At 37.0% G+C, this 23,755-nt stretch overlaps 1 protein-coding gene across 4 annotated transcripts in view; it reads right to left on the bottom strand.

Annotated features, from left to right (window-relative positions):
* Positions 1–23,755, bottom strand: part of CCNT2 (cyclin T2) — a 52,405-nt gene that overhangs the window by 10,085 nt on the left and 18,565 nt on the right. For 2 of the 4 annotated variants that reach the window (XM_066344880.1, XM_066344881.1), the window contains exons 3-7: positions 10,906–11,034; positions 8,451–8,511; positions 5,103–5,165; positions 1,947–1,992; positions 167–330 (exon numbers count right to left, since the gene is read on the bottom strand). In XM_066344880.1, the coding sequence (XP_066200977.1) occupies positions 167–330; positions 1,947–1,992; positions 5,103–5,165; positions 8,451–8,511; positions 10,906–11,034 (463 nt within the window). Of the gene's footprint in view, positions 1–166; positions 331–1,629; positions 1,993–2,117; positions 4,074–5,102; positions 5,166–8,450; positions 8,512–10,905; positions 11,035–23,755 lie in introns of those variants that run through there. The other 2 variants (XR_010746593.1, XM_066344882.1) reach the window with 2 other exon arrangements.

The raw sequence follows: 23,755 nt of genomic DNA, 5'->3' as shown, positions 1-23,755 counted from the left end.
AATAACTACAGGGGAAGGATGCTGAATTGGCCAGCTTAGTAACTGGGCAGTTGGGCAGGAGTATATGGGATTCACTAGTTTTTAAACCTATACAGAAGTAGACAGTTTTTTCATAATTAAAATAAAATATTTTTAATGTAAAGAAAGATTTGTTTTCTCTACTTACCATCTAGTAATTCTAATGTAACTGTCGGATCCACATATTCCCACCAATGTTTTCCATCAGTTGACACAGGAATCTCCCAATTGGACCATTTGCAAGCCAAATGAATGCATACACATGCTATCACTGTCGGTTTGTACTGAAGACAGAAGGTGGTAAGATGTAGACTGTTGTGGCGCAGGTTTAAAAATGAAGAGCCACAGAAATTCAAATATGTAAAACAAAGAAAAACATTTGCCAGTAAGATGAGAGCAAAAACAGAATTACAAAGGTTTTCTTCTGTAAGCCTAAAGAACAAAACCTTATTTTTTAATTAAATTAAAAGCTAATGTTATACTTATAAAATTCTAGTACTAGAAAAAACCTATATGGATTATGAACATTCTGCATACTCTTACTGCCCAGAGTATTTTATTAATATTTTATAATTACTACTATGTTGATACTTCTAAATTTTGCTTTTATATCTAAATTCAAAGTACTGTATTTTTTTATAAAAGGAGGGGAAAATATATGTAATATATACTACTTCCAAAGTCACTATCTACAAGACCTTATATCTTTTTTTGTGGCATTTTTTGTTTCTTTTGTAATATTAATATGGCAAAAAAGTACAGAAAAAGTAGAGAACTCAAAGTGACAGATTTCAACATTGCATTATAATCAGGGATTCTACCATTTGACACAGCTTAAGAAATATAAATCTCAAGTAAGTTAGAGAATTTAACTGTTATCTATGTAAACCTCTATCCTCTTTTCAATAAAGCCACAAAGAAAACTTACCTTTTGCACAACAGCTTCAAGGCCCAATGTTGCTATTACTATGAAAATACTACCTTTCTCTTTCTACTATATTGGGCACATAACATGTCACAAATAGGCTTTTCTAATCAAAGTTTTAAACTTGTGTTTTTTGTTGTTGTTCAGAATTTCTTGGGATAGAGGTAAAATCCAAACAACATGTATCTAAGAAGTACACTGATATTTGCCAATCCAAAGATTAATAAAACTTAACAGTGTCATGAAAAACTAAGGACTACACATAGCTGGTTTGGTCCCCTCATCCCCAATGACTCATTTAAAAAACAAATTTAAATCATTAATATAATCAATACAGAACAGAATGTTATTAGATATTAAAAACTTTTAAAAACTATTCTTCCACTTCAGTTTGATAACTGTTGAAAATGTTTATTGATCAATCACAACCCACACCATTTTTTATTTATATAAACTAAAAAGAAAGTTTTTTTAAAAGTAAAAATTGCACTTATGCAAATCCAGGCACTGATAGTAGACTACTTCTAATTTACTATTAGTGGGTATTATCTGAAAAAAAAACACCCAGTTATATAAATTTTATTTATTAAAAAACTTCAATGATTAAAGTTAAGATTGGATCAATGTGAAATTTTAAAAATTGTCATTTAACTATAATTGTAAACTAGAAATAGCTTTATACTTACCAAGTTGCTCGAATTTCTACGTTAAGTTTAGCTCTGTAATCTTTAGCTGCTATTCAGGCTACCAATTTTAGACTTATGCACTCACAAATCGAGAATATGTCATCAGAAAGCACCACTACACTTCACATTGTGCATTTAACCCCTCTGTGCCCAAAGTCCCTTGTACAATACACCGCAAAGCAGACAGGAAGGTACCACCACAGAAGATGGTCCAGTCTCCTGTTGCAACAAGGGTAAGAGACACATTGAGGGGGCCCTGCATTAAAGGAAGCTATAGTGTGCTACAACAGTGCAACAAAGAGGGTCAGGATAACAACCTGTTGGTAGCCATGAAATAGGATGTCTGTGCCAAATCCTTGCTTGCTGTAAGAAAAAAAAAAAACGAAGACAAATACTATCAGCTTTAACATGCTACCATCAAAAAGTTTTCAACACAACAAAAACTTCAAAGATGTGTACACAAAAAGTAAATTTTACTTACTACTTACAAATATCACAAGAGCGCCATCATTTTCTATACTACTGAAAATCTTCAACAACATTCACTCAAATGTTTCTTGCTATCCCCCAAAGATCTGAGAAACAAGCCGATTTGCTTTTAGCTAGCCAGTTACAAGGGCTAAACTTGTTACTAAGTTAAGCATCTAGTCATCTAAAAGTTGCAATAAAGCATTCTCCTGGATTTAAAAAAAAAAAAAAGAAGAAGAAGAAGAAGAAAAAGATTTTGAAGTCTAGTACAAAATACAGAGTTGCCTGCCAGACTTAATCCTCAGTCATATTTAAACTGGCTTAAGTATTTCCATCAAAATAAAAGAAAACCCCCAACCCCCAAACTCAAGAGAGCACAACTGCTCAGTTTTTCATCATGCTACTGAGCAACAGAGAATAATCAACCTGGAAACATTATAAAGACATAAATATAGGAAACTCCACTGTATGATTTTTTTTTAATTTATAGAATCCAATTAACAACTTTATATATGAATGAGTACTCTAGAGGGAATCAGGATGCTTCAACACTGCCCCCCCCCCCATAAATATGAAATTCAGACACTGAGTTAAAAACAGCATCTCCCCTCCTTCAGCTTCTTATCCTTCCCAACAGGGACACCTCTGCTATAGTTTACCCCTTATTTCCCATCTGAATTCATAATCCACTGACATACCTTTCCCCTCTGCTTCAACTAGGATCAGTTCCCCTGAACTCACCCCTCTCTAAAAGACCTCAAAATCCTTGCCCCTTGCTATTTTTATCTGTAGCACCTGTAATCCCTGTTGCCCCATGGGAATCTTTACAAAAAGGGATTTGAGTTTAGCAGAGCTGTGCTAAGGAAGTGTCAAAGCATCAGATGTCTTGGAGGCAGTGTGACTTAAGTATTGCATTCTTTCCTGGTGGGGAGGGAAGGAGAAATCACAGAAGTGAAAGGTCCCTGTAAAATGACATTAGCCAATTCTGCAGCAAAGAAGCATAATACCAACTTTCTCAAGGTGGGTGGGGGGGGGGAAGAGGAGGTAAAGGACTTTAAAGAAGCCAAACCATTTACCCCCACACAAAACTCAAAATATGTAGAGAAGAAATTTTAAATTGCCATAGCAGTTTTCACCTCAGAACGTATCTAAATTCATACCTATCACTGTGCAAAAGAGGAAGAACATAGAGAAAATGTTTTTGTTAGCTGAAAATTGCAATAGAGCAAAGAGAACAAAGATACCAGTTATTTGAAATGTTAGTTAAAGGGAGGTTAAACATACATAAGACTTGCACTAAAATTTAAGAATCAGTCACATTTTAAATGTTAACAGAAAATTATATTTAAATATTTTACTTTGGATGATATATCAAATTTGTAGTTTTTGTAAATGTTTTAAAATTTACTATTTTGCAAGTAAGTTTTTTTTTTTTCTCTAGCTTCTTTGCCTCCTGCAAAGATATAGGAGAACATGTACAACAAAACAACAAAAAAACACTGTGATGAAAAAATTTTTAAAAGCTGCCTAAAATGTCACCATAATACTAAGCTGAAAACCCAGTTTCAATTCCTACTAAATTAAAGTATTATTTTAACCTACACTAATATCTCCCTTCACTATATTTCTTCATTAGGCTCAATTTAAAACAAATTATATGCCTTTCCGTTAGTCTGACAAAACAGTTCATACCCTTTCAAGTTTTCAGGAGGACAGAACTACTACTTAGCTTTTCTTAATTCAACATCTATACTAGTTATCTATACAAACCTATACTACCACTGTAATACTAGGGAAGAGAATGTGCTACAAAATATATTTATATAACCATGAAGAACACGAACTATAATTATGTCTTAGTTTAGAAATGATAATATGTGTTATTAAAATTAAAAATATATATATAAATGGCATTTTGGAGGTCCAGTTCAGGTAACATTGTGGTATCAGGTAACAGAGTTGTTGTTGTTTTAATGTAGCCATAATATAATAAAGTCCTACCTACATATAAAATAAATTAAATTTAGGATGAATAAAATATGAGAATATTTAGGTAAACACTAAAACAAACAAGGCCTTCAAAAGTCTTACCCATTTTGTTTAGAATAATCCTAAAGAAGTCTGGTGGTAAAAGAATGAAACTGCAAAATTTAATTCAAAGAGAAAATAATAGGAAAAGGCAAACTAAAGATTCCAAGCAGTTGCTATTAGTATATACAACACTTCAAATGGGGAACAGAAAAGCAGTAGTAGTAGTATAACAACATGCAAATATGTAAAAAAAATATTTCTAGGGTTCATTAACAAGAGTAGAAAAATGTGTACCACATGCTTATAAGCAGTAGTACAAAAAATAGAAAAGTTTCCTACTCCTGTTTATAAAAGGTATAATAGACCCATCAAGCACTATGTATCATGCTATATAATTATTTCCCCATTATACATAAAAAGAAAACCATTTTTTACTAATTCTAAAGAACTGAAAAATGTATTAAACCAATTATGTTCAAATGAACATTGGCAAAACATTTCCAAACATGACAAATCTGCTAAGAAAGGCAATTTTCATAGAAAAAAATCTGAGCTTGACCTACAAATTCTTATACTGTAATCTTTTTAAGAAATCAATGAAGTTTGACATAAATTAAAAACTAATAGTATTTTCTACACCCATGTGTTAATGGCCTAAATCTTAAAAAGTAACTGAAATAGAACAGGCATAGCCCAATGGGGAGGTAGACAGAGTCCTAATATTTGGAACTTCTCCAGCTCTTCAGTGAGAAGAGACTCTCTCTGAAGTGTAAAGGAAGCGACCGGTAGAACCACAAATAGAAGTTGACAAATAGGTAGATAGAACACTAAAAAGTAATGCTTCAAAATGACATTCCCTCCATTTTAATAAAATTCAAGAAAAGGCTATAAGAACAAAATAGCATTCAAATTAATTATAGACAATAAGTATCATTAATATAGTACTTAATTAAAAAGTTTCAAAGATCACTTACCTCTTACTAACTGGGTACATTTCACCACATCTGTGTGTGGGTGCTCAATGGTGATCTCAAAACCTGAAATGAGAAGCACTTTTTTCCCCAATCACTTACCACTACAATACTTGCCTGAAAAATGCCATTCATCACACAATCATAAATGTTTAATATATTTTTCACTATTAAAAAACCCCAAAGACAGTGTTTCTCATCACTGGTATAATTATTATACCTTTGGTAAGAAATTATTTCTTCTCAGAAACAATGTTCCAATTATAAAAAATTATCAAAGGTATTTATAGATCGGGGATAATATTCATTCAAAATTCTGAATTATGCCCTGGCTGGTTGGCTCAGTGGTAGAGCGTCAGCCTGGCGTGCAGGAGTCCCGGGTTCGATTTCCAGCCAGGGCACACAGGAGAAGTACCCATCTGCTTCTCTACCCCTCCCCCTCTCGTTCCTCTCTGTCTCTCTCTTCCCCTCCCGCAGCCAAGGCTCCAATGGAGCAAAGATGGCCCGGGCACTGAGGATGGCTCCATGGCCTCTGCCTCAGGTGATAGAATGGCTATGGTTGCAACAGAGCAACGCCCCAGATGGGCAAAGCATCGCCTCCTGGTGGGCATGCCGGGTGGATCCCGGTTGGGCGCATGCAGGAGTCTGTCTGACTGCCTCCCCATTTCCAACTTCAGAAAAATACAAAAAAAAAAATCTGAATTACAATTAGTTTGAGATTATCCTCATGTTAAAAACAAACTAAAATCATGACAAATACAATTATTAATAATTAATCTTGCCCCACAGTTTAAGCAGGGAATTCAACTATGTAATACATTTCTTTCCACCCCACTTCTTATTTAATTATTGGGGTTCTTAATTGTACTCCAACTCTTTCAGAAGATGTAAAAACAGCATTTTTAATAAATATAACCTTTGGGCTATAAGGTAAGAACTGACTTTTTAAATAATATAATCTTATTTTCTCAGTATGCCTTAGATCAAACGGTTTATGCCAGTTTGCTTTAATTACATTTCATTAATAATAAAATTGTTAAGGAAAGTAAACCGTGTAGGCCTCGTGATAATCACTGTTTCCAAAACCAAGATAAAATGTCAACAAACCTTCAACGTTCAATAAACCTTTAGGTAGGACAGAGTTTTTCCTTTTTTAAAAAAGGCATCGAATGCCTTCAGAAGTGCTAAGTGAATACATCTTAATAAATAGGTAACCTTGATTTACAAAGTTATTGTATAGTCTATTTATATTTCTACTGTAATTAAATCCGCAAAATCATACTTTAATGAAAGACAAAGAGGTACAGCTCATATAATCTAAAGTTCCCCTTAAAATGCTATTCATTCTGTGCTTAAGAATCTGTTATAAACAATACAAATGGCACAATTTTAAATAACTTTATATATTATTTTTAAATAATACAATTTCCCTTTTCAACTTTCATTATATAAGTATTTGTAAATCTTCACATTTATGTAATTTACATAACATTAACATGTACATTATTGGATATGGAGGGAATGAGAAAATTCTCACTTTTATTTTTCTATCTTTTATACTATAAAAACCTCAAACAAGTGATATATATTTCAAACTAGCTACGTTTGTAATACAAAGAATGCCATGATGAGAAGCTGTGATTACCACTTCTACCCAAGATTTGGGAATGGAATAATAAAATAAAAATAACTAACATAATAATGAACGATTATCTACGACATACAACATATTACATGGCAATTTTCTTATACATCATCTTTCACCTTCAAATTCAATGTTAAGGCAGGCATTGTTATTCCACCTTGCATATAGAGAATGGAGATACTTGAAAGGTAAACAGGGAACCTTTGCTCAAGTTTACAAAACAGGTCAGAAGCCTACAGATTTAAACCCAGATCGATCTCTAAAGCCAATGTTCTTTTAGAATACATGACTTTACACAAGTCAAAACTATCTTAAGCCTCAATTTCCTCATTAGTAAAGTGAAAGATAATAACCTTTTGAGATGACTTAAGTTGCACGAACTTTGCAGACAATATAAGTTTTAGAAAACTTCAACATTTAATTATGTCACATTAAAAAAAGATATAAATTCATTAAATAGTACTGACTACAAGCTCTAGGAGAACAAGAACTGCCATGTATGTTTGCATATATTACAAACATATGCAACAGCCCAAAAGGAGTATTTTATTCTCCAGTGCAAAGCCAGAATGAAGTATGCTATTTTAACTATCTGAAAACAAAAATCACACTCAAGGCTGTTTATGCCAAATAAAATTAAATTTTAAAAAATGGTTTCCTTGTGTCTGACCAGGTGGTGGCACAGTGGATAGAACGTTGGCCTGGGACGCCGAGTACCCAGGTTCGAAACCCCAAGGTCGCCAGCTTGAGCTAGGGGTTGCTGGCTTGAGCGTGGGATCAGACATGACTGCATGAGCAAGGGGTTGCTGTCTTGAGCTCAAGGTCACTGGCTTGAACAAGGAGTCTCTGGCTCAGCTGGAGCCCCCGGTAAAGGCACGTATGAGAAAGCAATCAATGAACTACTAGAGTGCCAAAACGAAGAACTGACACGTCTCATCTCTGTCCCTTCCTGTCTGTCTGTCCCTCTCTCTCTCTTATTAAAAAAAAAAAAAAAAAAAAAAAAAAAAGCCCTGGCCGGTTGGCTCAGCGGTAGAGCGTCGGCCTAGCGTGTGGAGGACCCGGGTTCGATTCCCGGCCAGGGCACACAGGAGAAGCGCCCATTTGCTTCTCCACCCCTCCGCCGCGCTTTCCTCTCTGTCTCTCTCTTCCCCTCCCGCAGCTGAGGCTCCATTGGAGCAAAGATGGCCCGGGCGCTGGGGATGGCTCTGTGGCCTCTGCCCCAGGCGCTAGAGTGGCTCTGGTCGCAATATGGTGACGCCCAGGATGGGCAGAGCGTCGCCCCTGGTGGGCGTGCCGGGTGGATCCTGGTCGGGCGCATGCGGGAGTCTGTCTGACTGTCTCTCCCTGTTTCCAGCTTCAGAAAAATGAAAAAAAAAAAAAAAAAAAAAAAAAAAAAAAAAAGGCTTCCTTATAACCAGGCAAGAAACTGGCCCCAAACTTTGTTTAAAAATGAAACTTTCTTCGAAGATAAAATTACTCCAGAAATCTTTTCCTTTTAGAATATAGCAGGTCCTCAATGTCATTTTGATCAACACCATATTATTATATCACAGGGACTTAACTCTTGTTTGTATTAATTAGCCTATGGTAAATTGTTTTTGTTATATGTTGTTTCACTTAAAGTTGCAAAACCAACTGACATTAAGTATAGACTTACTGTACTGCGTTGAAGAATACACACACAAATATATGATGTAAGTACATACCTAGGGTTTGTAGCATTATGGTTTCAAGTAAAACCAGTTCTTGAGTTTGCTGAAGGTAAGCCTGCCAGGTAAAAATAGTAATATTAAAATACTTAAGATAAACATAACACTACTAGACTATGAAATCATTAAATTTCATGGGAATTACTGATTATAAAGAACTAGAGTATAGTAGTTTATAAATATGAGGTAATTAAGTTGAGTGTGATAGAGAAAACATATTCTGTGACAAGTCTAAAATGAATTACTTTCAATATAAGAAATGTACACTAAGCAAAACCAAAGCAACAACCTAACATAATGGTAGTATCAAAGGGGATGGGTTGACTGGAACAAAAGAGATCTCCAGTCTATAATGTAAAACTGCACCTAGGTACTGCTTTAGAATACCAAATTCAAATCCACTTTCAAAGCAAAGGCTTATCAACTTAATTTAGGATTCTTTGTGTTGTACAGTAAGTTATTTTTAGAATAAACTTCCTCTCTCTGAAGAGACAAAATAAAATTTAAAAAGCCCTATAATCTGTAGATTGAAAGAAAAGATTTTTATATATAAAATACCAAACTAATGTATCATATACCCATGGAGACATTAAACAGGGGACCTTCTCCCTAAACGTCAGTAAATTATTCCCCCATTGCAATTACTCTGGAAATAAAGGGCATAAAAAGTTTTCTGCTATCTCATTCTTAGACCATGACAATTGACCAAGGCAATGTATCGTATGTAAATATTCATTTATGTAAGAACATATTGCTAAATCCAGAGTGAAGGCACCTTTAATTTTATTTAGGTTCCATTTTGAAAAGTTCACTGAGCTCATTTTTAATTATAGATTTCTATTATTTGAACAATATTCTAAGTGTTCACAAGAAATAATCCCAGATTTGTAAAAATTAGTATATACTAACTTTAAATAGTTCCATTTTTGAATAACAACACAGTTTCTATTATTGAATGGCTATACTAATATTTTACTTCCATAAAGCCAACATCTAGGATAAAATGCATCATTAATAAAACCAGTATAGTTAATATGAACCTTAAACTTGATCCAAATCAAGCTGACTTAATATAATCTGGTAGTCATTCCACAGTTAAAAGTTCCTGATACAGTAACACCTATAATAAGAGTACTAGAGAAATGATTTTAAAGGCCCAGAATTCTAGCTTGTTTTAAGATAGCAGAACATTTTTAAGTGGTGCTTTCAAAAAAGGTCTATTAGAATGTTGATGATAAACATGTTGTTTGGAAACTTCCACTATTCTTTAGAAAAATAAAAATACCATTTTTTAAAATGCTGCTCATAAAAGCATGTTAAGTCCTGGCTGGTTGGATCAGTGGTAGAATGTCAGCCTGGCATGTGAATGTCCCAGGTTCAATTCTCCATCCCTTCTCCTCTTGCTTCTCTTTATCTCTCTCTCTCTTTTTTCTCTCCTGCAGCCATGGCTCAACTGGAGCAAGTTGGCCTGGGTACTGAGGATGGCTCTATGGCCTCCACCTCAGGCACTAAGAAGAGCTCAGTTGCTGAGCAATGGAGCAATGCCCCAGATGGGCAGAGCGTCACCCCCTAGTGAGCTTGCCAGGTGGATCCCGGTCCGGGTGCACCTGGAAGTCTGTCTCTGCCTCCCCGTCTCTCAATGAGTAAGTAAAAAAAGAAAGTATGGTAAAATGTATCTTTATGTATCAGAGAGATAGGTAGTAGTAAGACCAATTGCTGATCTGAAGGTACATCCAGAGGTCTTCTTATTCCTTCATTTGCTGACAATTTAGAGCAGGGGTCCCCAAACTACGGCCCGCGGGCCACATGCGGCCCCCTGAGGCCATCTATCCGGCCCCTGCCGCACTTCAGAAGGGGCACCTCTTTCATTGGTGGTCAGTGAGAGGAGCCTAGTTCCTATTGAAATACTGGTCAGTTTGTTGATTTAAATTTACTTGGTCTTTATTTTAAATATTGTATTTGTTCCCGTTTTTTTTTGTTTTGTTTTGTTTTTTACTTTAAAATAAGATATGTGCAGTGTGCATAGGGATTTATTCATTGTTTTTTTTTTATAGTTCGGCCCTCCAACGGTCTGAGGGACAGTGAACTGGCCCCCTGTGTAAAAAGTTTGGGGACCCCTGATTTAGAGTTATCTCTGGTCATGAATACACCCAAACAATGGAGGTAATGTGATTTACCCTCTACATGTCTCATGCATGGGTTTGCTGTGAGAATAAACAACAAAATGTGAAACACTTCAAAAGTACCTAACATGATTCAGAATAACATAGTTCATGAACAAACATGAAATATGTTTCTGCCAGATTGTTTCCTGGAATTACATTCTGAAGAGGTAATAGAAATAAGCAAAATTTGTAAGGTAACACTAACTTAATTATATTTTTATTAGGACTAAATAATGAATAGGTTTTAAATTTACAAAGAAAAACCCAAAATCCCAGTTTTTACATACATCACACTTAGTATCCAGCAGTGGCTCTAGGGGATGAAGACAAGCATGTGCTACTTTGATAACATGTTCAAGTTTTCGAGCCTGTTCTTCCACTTTTGCAGCCAAAAATAATGCAGTAGGTGATATTATCTGCAGGAAAGATTAAAGGTTGGTGATTTAAAAACAAATATACTTTGGAAAAACCTACTTTCTAAAGGGGAGGGGTGTGCAAGGAAGGAACACAATATTAAAAGTATGAACTGCTGGTTGGACTACAATAAGATTAATGTTAAGAGTTTTAAGTTATTCATTAAATAGAACTAGTTACCCTAGTGTATAAAATTTGTTTTGCTAAAGTGAAATAGGAAAGAAAGAAATACTTCAGCTAAGATAAAGTTTAAATAATATTAATGCTTATTATGAGGGTAAAGGGGGAAAAACCCTCAAGACAAGGAATAAAGTCATAGCTTTAAAAAAATGAAAAATAGATAAAGTATATCCAGATTTTCCTTCTTCTGGGGCAGTCCTCACTTTCTAGTATTTTTTAAAAGTAATCAGTGATTCACTGTGTGGCTAAGTCTCTTGCCTAAAGAGGAAAAAAAAGGATCTAAAAGACAAAATAAATATTCTGTACATGAAACTACTACCTAATATGTTACTTTACTAACACCATTCAAAGTAGCATAACCACCCCCCCCCCCCCAAATAGCCAAAAACCCAGGGAATAAATACATCAGTCAAATCAATAGAGTAGAAACACTGCCAACAGGAGATAAAAATAACAGCAATTTTTTCAGTTTTAATGAGTTACGCTCTGGATAAAAGTATAAGAACACAGCACTAACAAAGACACTAAGACAAACATCTATTTTAAACAAATATTTACCTCCAAAGTTACTAATAAACCAGTAACTGCTGACTCAGAAATTGGGCATAGTTTAAACTCAAATAGCATTCTATGACTACATGCAAGAAATATCTCACGGTGGTAGGAGGAGACCAGACTCTGGGTGGTGAGCACACAATGAAGTGTACAGATGATGTATTTTAAATTGAACACTGAAGTCTTTATATAATACAAAGTTATTAACCAATGTTATCCCAATACATTTTACTTAAAAATAAATATTTCATGGAAAGATAATACCTGAACATCAAGATTCAGATACATTATTTTTCAAGAGAGAAACATCTGAGTCTCACTATATCTTGGAAGTCATCAATCACTAAGCAGAAACAATGTTTAAAAGAGGGAGGGAAAGAAAGGGTGCATAAATCATGCTATTTATGTGATTTGGGTAGGTAACAAAAGGAGAAAATTTCTGACAAAAGAAAGGTGGACTCTTTCCACTGAGAGTTTTTTTATTTCATTTTTTTAATGGGGTGACATCAATAAATCAGGATACATATATTCAAAGATAACATGTCCAGGTTATCTTGTCGTTCAATTATGTTGCATACCCATCACCCAAAATCAGATTGTCCTCTGTCACCTTCTATCTAGTTTTCTTTGTGCCCCTCCCCCTCCCCGTCCCCTCTCCCTCTCTCCCTTCCCTCCACTGAGTTTTTTAAAACAACTTACAAATACCTTTGCAGAGACATAAAATTTAATTGCTGGATTTGAAAGGGAACTGCTCTATTTCAAATGCATTTGCAGATGAGTAAATAAGTAAACATGATTTTAAGTTCTCTTCTTGATGTATAAATATTTAAAATAGGCCTAAAATTATGAGTTTGGCTCCAAATAACCAGAAATAATATTACCTTAACTTGAACTTTCAACTTATTTTCATCTTTTAAAATTAAAATTACAACACAACAAAATTGTAATTGAGAATGCTTTAAAAAAGTGCAATGTATTCTTAGTTTTCATAGATTTAGAATAAACTACTGTTATTATTCTTTACAACAGGTTTAATTAAGACACATCAAAATTCGTTAATATTCTTGAAATACCAGTTCCATAGCAGTCACCCAGAGCAAGGGGGTGCAAGGGTGGTGGTGGGAGTGTTTCTGAAATGTGGAACGTATCAGATAACTGAGATGGGACATTATTCCTGTTTTTTTCCCCTATACTTAAAATTTCCTACTACTGCTACCTACTTTGTTTGAACAATTCCTTTTCTATTTAAAGGCTTACCTCAAAAGATCATTTCCTTCCAAGGTAAAATTTCTGAGTCAGAGTGAGTGCCTTTCTTTATTCAACAAAAAATTATGCACACCTCTCACTGTACTTACACTGTCTTTTAAAAAACGTTTATTGTATTGCTTTTAGAGAGAGGGAGAAGGAAGAGAGGGAGAGAGAGACAAGAACATGGATCTGCTCCTGTATGTGCTCTGACTGGGGATCGAACTGACAACCTCAGCACTTCAGGATGATGCTCTGACCAATGAAGCTATCCGGCTTTGTATTCTAACGACTGGTTTATTAATCTTGTCTGTCCTCCAGTCTAGAAGCAGTTTGAACAGAGACTAAATTATTCATTCCTGTTCCCATTATCTAGTATGGTGCAGCTGCTGTTAAATATATAGGAATGAATGACATGTGGATAATCTATATGTAAATAGAAAGGCATCAATATTAATTCAAGTATTCCAAATGCCACAATAAAAATCTAAGAGCTAATAGCAAGGTAAGAAATGCAAAAAACACCCAATATAATGAAGACACTCAGTTTCTCATAAATTTTCATTTATGTTATTCATGACTAAGAGGGAATGACTAGGCCAGCCTTTAAATGCTACACTATTATCAAGAAGCAAAGCAATAGCGGAACAAGTCAAAAGTCAAATTAAGTTGAACTTAAACTTCTTCCTAACTGCCAGATGACCCAGAATTTCTCTTACTTGCCAAAAATGGTACTTTTAAAAGTCTCCAATGAGCCTGACCAGGTGGTGGCACAGTGGATAGAGCGTCGGACTGGGATGCGGAAGGACCCAGGTTCGAGACCCCAAGGTCGCCAGCTTGAGTGCGGGCTCATCTGGCTTGAGCAAAGAGCTCACCAGCTTAGACCCAGGGTCGCTGGCTCCAGCAGGGGGTTACTCGGTCTGCTGAAGGCCCGTGGTCAAGGCACATGTGAGAAAGCAATCAATGAACAACTAAGAAGTCGCAATGTGCAATGAGAAACTGATGATTGATGCTTCTCATCTCTCTCCGTTCCTGTCTGTCTGTCCCTGTCTATCTCTGCCTCTGTAAAAAAAAAAAAAAAAAAAAAAAAAAAAGTTAGAAAAAAAAAAAAAATAAAAGTCTCCAATGAGTTTTTCTTGGTAAAATCTTTTAGGATTCCCAGTCACAGGTTCATGCTCTTCAGACTTTTTGAAAGCCTCAATATCAAGAAGTACTTTCAAACCACATAGCTTTCTCCTTAGAACAGTCTCAATGCAAACAAAGTGTGTGTGCTAGTGAATGATTCTCAAATTCTACAAATAATTTAAAAAATTAAGTATTCAGGAAGCTATGCAATGATCTTCAGGGTAGATTCCTGTGTATTTAACCATACTCCTCACAGAAGTCTTTTTGTTCCCTCTAAAAAGGACTCAATTCTCATCCTCCTCCAGTGCAACTAATATCCAACACTCTCCAAAGTTCCTGGTGAAACCCACTACCTCCATCCACATTTCCTCCTCTACAGACTGCAAACAATTTACTGCATCAGGGCTGTCAAAACAAAACAAAACAAAACACCTTTTTAGATACTTTGCGAATATCTAAGTGAGACTTTAATTTTAAGGATGACTAAGGAAGGTAATCAAAGTAGGCACTACTGCTTTTTGTATGGAAAGCTGATTCCGTTGTGTGTCTTATTAAAAGGAAAAGAATTCCAAGAGTGTGAAGTATTGGCAATATCACTATTTGGTTTGTGGCTTTTGAGGGAACAAACATTCATTAACATATGTAAACTTGATTCAAAGTTAAAAAAATTCATATCAGTACTGGTTCAAATGATCAATTACAAACTGAAATTCATTTCATTGGGGACAGGAACCTGTGTCTTTGTGTTCTGGTCCCTAGTTTGATAGAGTTTCTCCAATTACTGTAACTAAAGGGAAGAAAAATTGATTTAAAAATAGTTCAGAGTTTATTATTTTAGCAGATGTACAACTATTTGAAGGTGATATTACATTCCCTAAACAAGACCAATTTCTACAGAAATATACCATACAAATAACTCACAGAAGGAGGAAGAGGTGATGAACCCATTGCAGCCTCATGATCAGACTGCCTCAGGGAAATCTGACTAGCCTAGGCAAAGTACTTATTTTCTTTGTGGTTCAGATCCGCATCTATAAAATCGGTGAAATACAACCTGCTATGAAGTTGTGGTGAGGATTACATGAATCAATATATGTACACGACTTAGAATAGTACCCCATAATAATACAGCTCATTATTACACTGCTCACAAAAAATTAGGAGACACTTCAAAATGAAGACGAAGCAATAAAAAAAAAAACCACATTTGATTTTTTTTTATTAAACAAACAACAGAAAAGCAAACGACAAGTCAAAGAAGGTTGTTCAATTATGCAAACAAGATGCAAAACCAACTTTTATTTCACTGGTGGAAATGCACTATACAAAAGGCAGAAAGTACCGAAATATCTGTGGTACTTTTTTTTTTTAAGATTTTATTTATTCATTATAGAAAGGGAAGAGAGAGAGAGAGAGAGAAGGGGGGAGGAGCAGGAAGCATCAACTCCCATATGTGCCTTGACCAGGCAAGCTCAGGGTTTTGAACAGGCAACCTCAGCGTTTCCAGGTTGACGCTTTATCCACTGCGCCACCACAGGTCAATACCGAAATATCTGCACGTTCCCTGATCCCAATTTTTGTGAGCAGTGTATTACTGTGTTGAAAAAATTAACTTGTTGAGCTTAAAATGTAAGTATGATTTAACATGCTTTTCAAAATTTCCTTTTTTTGCTCACAGTTAAACCCAATTCTTTAAAGGTTCTTATTCCTAACTAAGCAAATTCAAACCCTGAAATTATGATACTTAACATTCAATGGTTATACCCATACTCTTTTCCTTTCTCCGTCCAGTTAATTCTAGCCCCTTATCCCTTTCTATTCCTTGACATGTTTCCATTCCTACTTCTTGATCTGACTCCCTCCTCCTGCCCATTCCTGACTGCTGTCCCCCTTCTCATGATGATGCTCTTACTGCTGACATTCTTCATTCTCCACTGCTGGCTTCAACCTTTATAGTTGGAGGCAAGGTCAGTTTGAATTAACTAAAAGCCTGGGTAATTTCTAAGTCACTAAGTCACCAAAGATGGCTGTATCAGCCAGTTTCAAGTAAATCATATGGTCTTTACTCTTTTAGTAAATTAATTTTATGCACACACTTTGTATGTACATTTGTACTTTAACAATTACCCTCTGCTGTTTTATTATTCAACTTTAAATCTCCTAAGCCAAAAGCCTTAAAAGCAAAGATAAGACTTTCCAAGTCTGCTTTCTATTTGACAGGCTTCTAAACTGTTCTCATGTTTCACCGCTAGGTCCTACAGCAGTGAAGCCACTCCTCCCCTTTTCCTTAACTGCCCCAACACCCACCCCTCTCCTAGGAGTAGGAGAATTATTTTTGTGCTTTGAAAAGGACTTCATTAATAAACATCTAGCTAGTTCTAGCTATCACAGCTCAAAACTCAAAAATCACCTGCCTAAGACTATAGTAAGGGTGTAACTTTAGCAAGACTTATATAGAAAGAAGCTTCTAGAATAGAAAAAAGAAAAGTAGAAACTTAGACATAAGTAAATATAAGGGAGGTAAGAACCCCACAAAACAAAAACAATGGAATAGGTCAAAATGTTCATTTGTTAATACACAAGATCACCAAGCTCAAACAAATTAAACCAAAATTTTATTTCAATGTTAAAAATAATGGTTTAAATTCTTAATTTTGCTGCACTGAAAAGAATGACATTTCAATATTACATAAAATACCATTAACTCAGTCTGATGATAGTTATTTTTTTTAACTTGTTATTATGTGCAGATGTAATACTGTGAATATAAGACACTTTATCTTGAGAATTTAATACATTTTCTGGCTGGATGGTATTTAGGACATCTAATTACATTTAAAAAAGAGCTGACTTAATAATGACTGAAAAATGCCAATATCCAGGACAGGTGAAATTTAAAGTACCTGGCATTTTAAATTTTATTTATTGAAGAGTTCCTCACTTTCATGAATTTGTTACCAAAAAAAACCCCAATTTTAAAGTACACTTAGCATTTCATAGTGAAGCCTCTCTTTTTCCTTATTCAGCTCCTACCACCTCCCAAAATCATTTAGTACTGCTAACATTGAAGGAACTCAAATAGTCTACATAAATCTTAAAAATTCCACTTTCCTTCAGATGGCAATATTCCCCAAATTGATCTACAGACTCACAGGAGGCCTGTCAAAATTCCAGCTTCTGTTTTACAGAAAATAACTAGCTGATTCTTAAATTCATATGGAGATGCAAGAGATCCAGAACTGCCAAAACAATCTTGAAAGAGTAGAACAAAGTTGGAAGACTCATACTTCCTGAATTCCAAATTCATAATAAAGTTACAGCAATCAAGACTATGTGGTACTGCACCAGAGCACGACTCAGTCTTCACAAACGAATCTGTGGGCACCGAGAGCCTCCACGAGTCCCGTTCTGTGGGGTCAGCCACTGCACTCCAGTCCCTCCCCTGCAGTCAAGACCAGTCCTCATACCAATCAGCCTCAGGGTCAATCTCGGGCTTGACATGCCAACAGCAATCAAGTCTCAACTACAACAGAAAACCACACAGAACCCATACAAGGGTAGCAGCTCTACCTAATACACAGAAACCAACACAAGGAGACCGCCAAAATGAGGAGACAAAGAAACATGGTCCCAAACGAAACAGGACAAAACTTCAGAAAAAGAACCAAACAAAATGGAGACATGCATTCCACCAGAGGCAGAGTTCCAAACAGTGGTTGTAAGGACACTCAAGAAACTTAGGGGAAGAGTAGATCAACTCAGTGAGAATGTTTTGGAGATCAGCAAAGAGGAAAAAGAATCCAAAAACATGAGAGACCTCTGGGACAAAATCAAGCAAACCAACATTGATAGGGGTACCAGAAGAGAGAAAGCAATAAACTTAAAACCTATTGAAGAAATAATGACTGAAAACTTCCACAACCTGGTGAAAGAAATAAACACACAAGTCCAGGAAGTACAGAGTCTCAAAAAAGATTAAAGGAAAGAGGCCAAACCAAAGCATATCATAATTAAAATGCCAAACATTATGTACAAAAGAATGTTAAAAGCACCAAAGAAAAGCAGTTAGTGACTTACAAGGAGCTCCTTAAGACTGTCAACTGAAACTTTGCAGGCTAAAAGGGACTGACAAAAAATAAAGTGATGAAAGCGAGGACCTACAGTCAAGATTACTCTATGCAGCAAGGCTGTCATTTAGAATTTGAAGGACAGATAAAGAGCTTTCCAGACAATAAAATGCTAGAGAGAGTTCAGCCCCACCAAATCAGTATAACAAGAAATGTTAAAGAAACTTCTTTAAGAGTATGAAAAAGAAAAAAAGATAAAAATACAAATAACAATACAGCAATAACTACATACCTGTCAATACTGACTTAAAAGGTAAATGAAATAAATGCTCCAATTAAAGACAAAGGGTGGCTGAATGGATAGGAAAACAAGGCCCATACATATGCTGCCCACAAGTGACCCTTTGTAGATCAAAAGACAGCAAGCAAAAGGATGGGAAAAAGTAATGCAAATGGAAATGAAAAACAAAAATGGGGTAGCAATATTTACATCAGACAAAATAGGCTTTAAAACAAAGACTATAACGACAATTCTACTTCTGAGTATCTGAAGAAATCCAAAACACTAATTCAAAATGACAAATGGGTCCCTGAATTCACTGCAGCATTACTTACAATAGCCAAGATATGGAAGAAACCTAAATGTCCAATGATGAACAAATATGTAGTACCTATATACAATGAAATATTAGCCATAAAAAAATCTTGTCATTTGTGACAACGTGGATAGACCTAGACGGTATTATGTTAACTGAAATAAGTCAGACAGAAAAAGGCAATACCATATGATTTCACTTATCTCTGGAATCTAAAAAACAAAGAACAAGAAGAACAGAAACAGTCATCAATACAGAGAACATTTTGATAGTTGCCAGATGAGAGGGGATTGGGAGGATGAGTGAAAAAGGTGGAGATTAAGATGTACAAATTGCCAGTTTAAAAACAGCTGTGAGGACGTAAAGCACAGCATGGAAAAAATACTAAATAATATTGTAATTACATATATGATATCAGATGAATACTAGACTTATTGGGGTAATCACTTTGCATGTTATATAAATGTCTCATCACTACACTGTACCACTCAAACTAACGTAATGCTGTATGTCAACTATAACTGAAAAATGAAAAAGTATTAAAAACAAAAAGACTATATGGTATTGGCATAAGGAAAGTCAATTAGATCATGGAACAAAACAGACCAAAATAAACACATTTATGATCAATGGATTTTTCAACAAATGGTGTCACGACAATTGTATATCCAACAAGCAAAAAAGAAATGAAAATAAAAACAAAGTTGGTCCAGTTCTTTACACCATAAAAACTAACTCTAAATGGATCATAGATTAAATGTGAAAGCTAAAACTATAAAACTTATTAGAAACAGGAATAAATCTTCATGACCTTGGATCAGATAATGTGTTCTTTGGTGTGACATCAAAGCACAAGTGACAGAAGAAAAAAATGAATAAATTGGGTGCATGTGTTGCAAATGATAGCACCAAAAAAGTGAAAAAGACAGCCCACAGCATGGGAGGAGTTATTTGAAAATCCTGTATCTGAGCCTGACCAGGTGGTAGCGCAAAAGAGAGAGCGTCAACCGGGATTCTGAGGACCCAGGTTTGAAACCCTGAGGTCATTGGCTTGAGCACAGGCTTGAGTGCGGGATCATAGACATGACCCCATGGTTACTGGTTTGAAGCTCAAGGTCACTGGCTTGAGCAAGAAGTCAGCTACTGCTGGAACCCCAACCCCCCACCCCCGTGAAGGCATATATGAGAAAGTAATCAATGAACAACTAAAGTGCCACAACTACGAGTTGTTGCTTCTCATCTCTCTCCCTTCCTGCCTGTCCCTCTCTCTCCTCGTAAAAAAAAAGAAAATGACATATCTGATAATAGACTGGTATCCAGGATATAATAAAAAAACTCTTAAGACATAATAAAAACCCGCAATTTTAAAAATGGGTAAAGGGTCTCAGTAGACATTTCTCTAAAGAAAATAAAGAAATGGTCAATAAACATATGAAAAGATGCTCTGTACCAATAGTCATTTTGGAAATGCAAATTAAAACTACAATGATATACACCCCCCCCCCCCCCCCCCCCCCCCCCGCCAGTGGCCGCCCAGCAGAGGCTCCCAGGCTGGCGGCTATGTCATGCTGGCTTCGCAGGGGCACTAGCTAGCCTGTCTTGAAGATGGCCAACGGAGTACGCAGACATTCCAACTCCCACATCCCAGAACAAAAGTGGATACAAATTAACTTTGAGAACAGTTATCTTGAACGACCAACTTTGGACTAAACCAGGAGTCGGGAACCTTTTTGGCTGAGAGAGCCATGAACGCCACATATTTTAAAATGTAATTCCGTGAGAGCCATACAATATGTTTAACACTAAATACAAGTAAATGTGTGCATTTTATGTAAGACCAACACTTTTAAAGTACAATAAGTCTCTGAATTCTTTTTAATAACGTTGTTATGCTGTTGCTAACCAATGATGAATAAAGTACTTCTTATCATTAATGTGACTTCTGGTGCTGCATGGCTTTGTAGTCTGGTTGATACGTGGTAAGGTTAAGCTTCATGCAGGCGTTGAGACTTCCATCCGTTAAACATGATCATAGGTTGGTCTTAATGTTCTTTAGATGTGAGAAAGACTGCTCACATACATACATAGAGCCAAACATTGTCAGTACAGCAATACTCACACGCTCCAGTGTGTAGTATGTGACGGGAAGCACATTCCAAGTTTTGACAATCAGCAGGTCCGTGGGTTGAAGTTCTTTCATTTCTCCACACTTGTTTGCTCTCCAACTCTGCTTACTGTCCTGCAAGTCTTTCCAAATCTTCATTCAGTGACTTGAACTTATTCACCCACATGTCTGAGGCCTTCAGGTCAGCAGCTTGTAGCTCAAAATCTCTGACGAAGACACTGGGGATGTAACTCAGGTCGGCGCTGTCCAGTGCACACTCGTGTGGATGGGTGATGAACTTAAAAAGACGAGTGCGCTCACGAAATTCTCCAAAGTGCTCTTTGAAGGACTGCAGGAGATTAGATGTGAAGCCCGCTAGCTGCTGGAGATCACGATGTTGAGCAGGGTCATTTGCTGTGCACGCATCTTTAAATTCTCCCAGTTTTTCAAAGTGTAGTAGTAAATGACCTGTTTCAATGTCTGAGATGAAGAGTTCCAGCTTGTTTTCAAATGCAAACACTGCTTGTTGAAGGGATAAGATTGTATTTCCAACGCCTTGCATTTTCACATTGAGCTGGTTTAGATGTTCAGTCATGTCCACGAGATAGTAGAACTTCAGGAGCCACTCAGTATTAGCTAACTCAGGATGCTTGACGTTTTTCATTTCAAGAAAAGTCCAGATTTTGCTCAAAGCCGCAAAACGGCTGAGCACCTTCCCTCCCTCTTGACAACCAACGCACATTGCTGTGCAGAAGCAGACCAGGATAATTATTCCCAACTTCATCCAGCAGTGTTTTAAACTGGCGATCATTTAAAGCTTGGGCAACAATAAAGTTGACCACCCGAATGACCAGCGACATCACCTCACCAAGCTGCTCGCCACACATCTGATCACAAAGCACCTCCTGATGTAGGATGCAGTGAAAACTTAGGATGGGTCTCTTTTCATGTTCACGAAGAAGCGCTACGAATCCTCTGTTTTTACCCACAATGCATGCAGCACCATCAGTACACACCGAAATAAGTTTATCCATGGTAGATTTTTTTCTTTAGCGAACTCAGTGAAAGACTTGAATAAATCCTCCCCTCTTGTCTCTTTCATAGGCAAAACAGCAAGACTTTCCTTATGTAGTGTGTCACTGACAGCATACCTTGCAATCACGCTGAACTGGGATAAATGGCTTACGTCTGTTGACTCATCCAAAGAGAGAGAAAAGAATGGTGCTGCATTTATGTCCTTCACTTGTGTTGCCTCAATATGATTTGCCATCATGATGGTATGATTGTGAACAGTTCTTGCCGACAGAGGCATGTCTTTTATTTGTTTGATTATCTTGTCTTTATTCGAAAAGTCGTCAAAAAGTTCATTGGCAACATCAAGCATGAATGTTTTGGCATACTCCCTATCTATGACTGGCTTTCCGTTTCTTACAATTGCTAAAGCACCAGCAAAGCTAGCCGAATTCCAGTCACCTTGTTGGGTCCAAACATGGAGTTGCTGCTGACTAGCTTGCACTCTGCACAGTAGCTCTTGACATGCTTTCTTCCTGCTGTCCCTCGCTGGATATTTCTATGCAAATGTAGTATGGCGTGTCAAAGTGACGCTTTACATTTGACTGTTTCATCGATGCAATTTTATCATTGATTATTAGACACACTGCAGAACCTGCTCTCTCCACAAAGGTGAATTCCTCTGTCTATTCCTGCTGAAAAGTATGATACTCATCTTTTTTTCTTTTAGCTGTCTTCTTCGTCAAAAGGGTTTCTGCAATTAGCTAGTTATTAGATTAAAAGGAGGGAAGTTTACTTTCTGACCTCACAACGACCTGTATACATTACGCATTATACAACAATAATTTGGTGTTGTCCCAGAGGACAGCTGTGATTGGCTCCATCTACCCGCAACCATGAACATGAGCGGTAGGAAATGAATGGATTGTAATACACGAGAATGTTTTATATATATATATATATATATATATATTTTTTTTTTTTTTAAATTTTTTCAAAGCTAGAAACGGGGAGAGACAGTCAGACAAACTCCCGCATGCGCCTGCCCGGGATCCACCCGGCACGCCCACCAGGGGGCGACGCTCTGCCCCTCCGGGGGGTCGCTCTGCCGTGACCAGAGCCACTCTAGCGCCTGGGGCAGAGGCCAAGAAGCCATCCCCAGTGCCCGGGCCATCTTTGCCCCAATGGGGCCTCGGCTGCGGGAGGGGAAGAGAGAGACAGAGAGGAAGGAGAGGGGGAGGGGTGGAGAAGCAGATGGACGCTTCTCCTGTGTGCCCTGGCCGGGAATCGAACCCGGGACTTCTGCACGCCAGGCTGACGCTCTACCACTGAGGCAACCGGCCAGGGCCAGAATGTTTTATATTTTTAACATTATTTCTTTTATTAAAGATTTGTCTACGGGCCTGATGTAGCCATCAAAAGAGCCACATCTGGCTCGCGAGCCATAGGTTCCCAACCCCTGGACTAAACTAAGGATTCTACAGCCAAGGACCACTAAAGAACCCACACTGAGACTGGTAGGAAAGGCAGAGACATGGAAAGGGCTGCCCCACTCCTGGGAGAGAGCAGCAGCCCGGAGGGACTCTCGTGGAAAGGAGGACTGCCCGTTGGGTTGTGGGTCCTCAGCCCCAAAACTGGAGTCCCAGCCTAGAGCCCTGGAGCCTAGAAGGGGCAAAAAAGCTGAATTTGGCTGAGAAAGGAACCTAGATATGGTTTGAGAGGAGACAGAACTCTTGGACCCAGGCTCTGTATTAAAGGGACCGCACAGAGAGCCTCTCTCACAGCCACCTGCCTGGGGCTCCAGGAGCGTGGAGCGCTGGGAGGACTGGAGTTGCCAGGG

Source organism: Saccopteryx leptura, chromosome 7 (assembly GCF_036850995.1).
Source record: "Saccopteryx leptura isolate mSacLep1 chromosome 7, mSacLep1_pri_phased_curated, whole genome shotgun sequence".
In the NCBI taxonomy this organism is placed as follows: Eukaryota; Metazoa; Chordata; class Mammalia; order Chiroptera; family Emballonuridae; genus Saccopteryx; species Saccopteryx leptura.
Note: the sequence above shows the minus strand (reverse complement) of the source record. Positions and strands in the feature narration are given on the sequence as shown.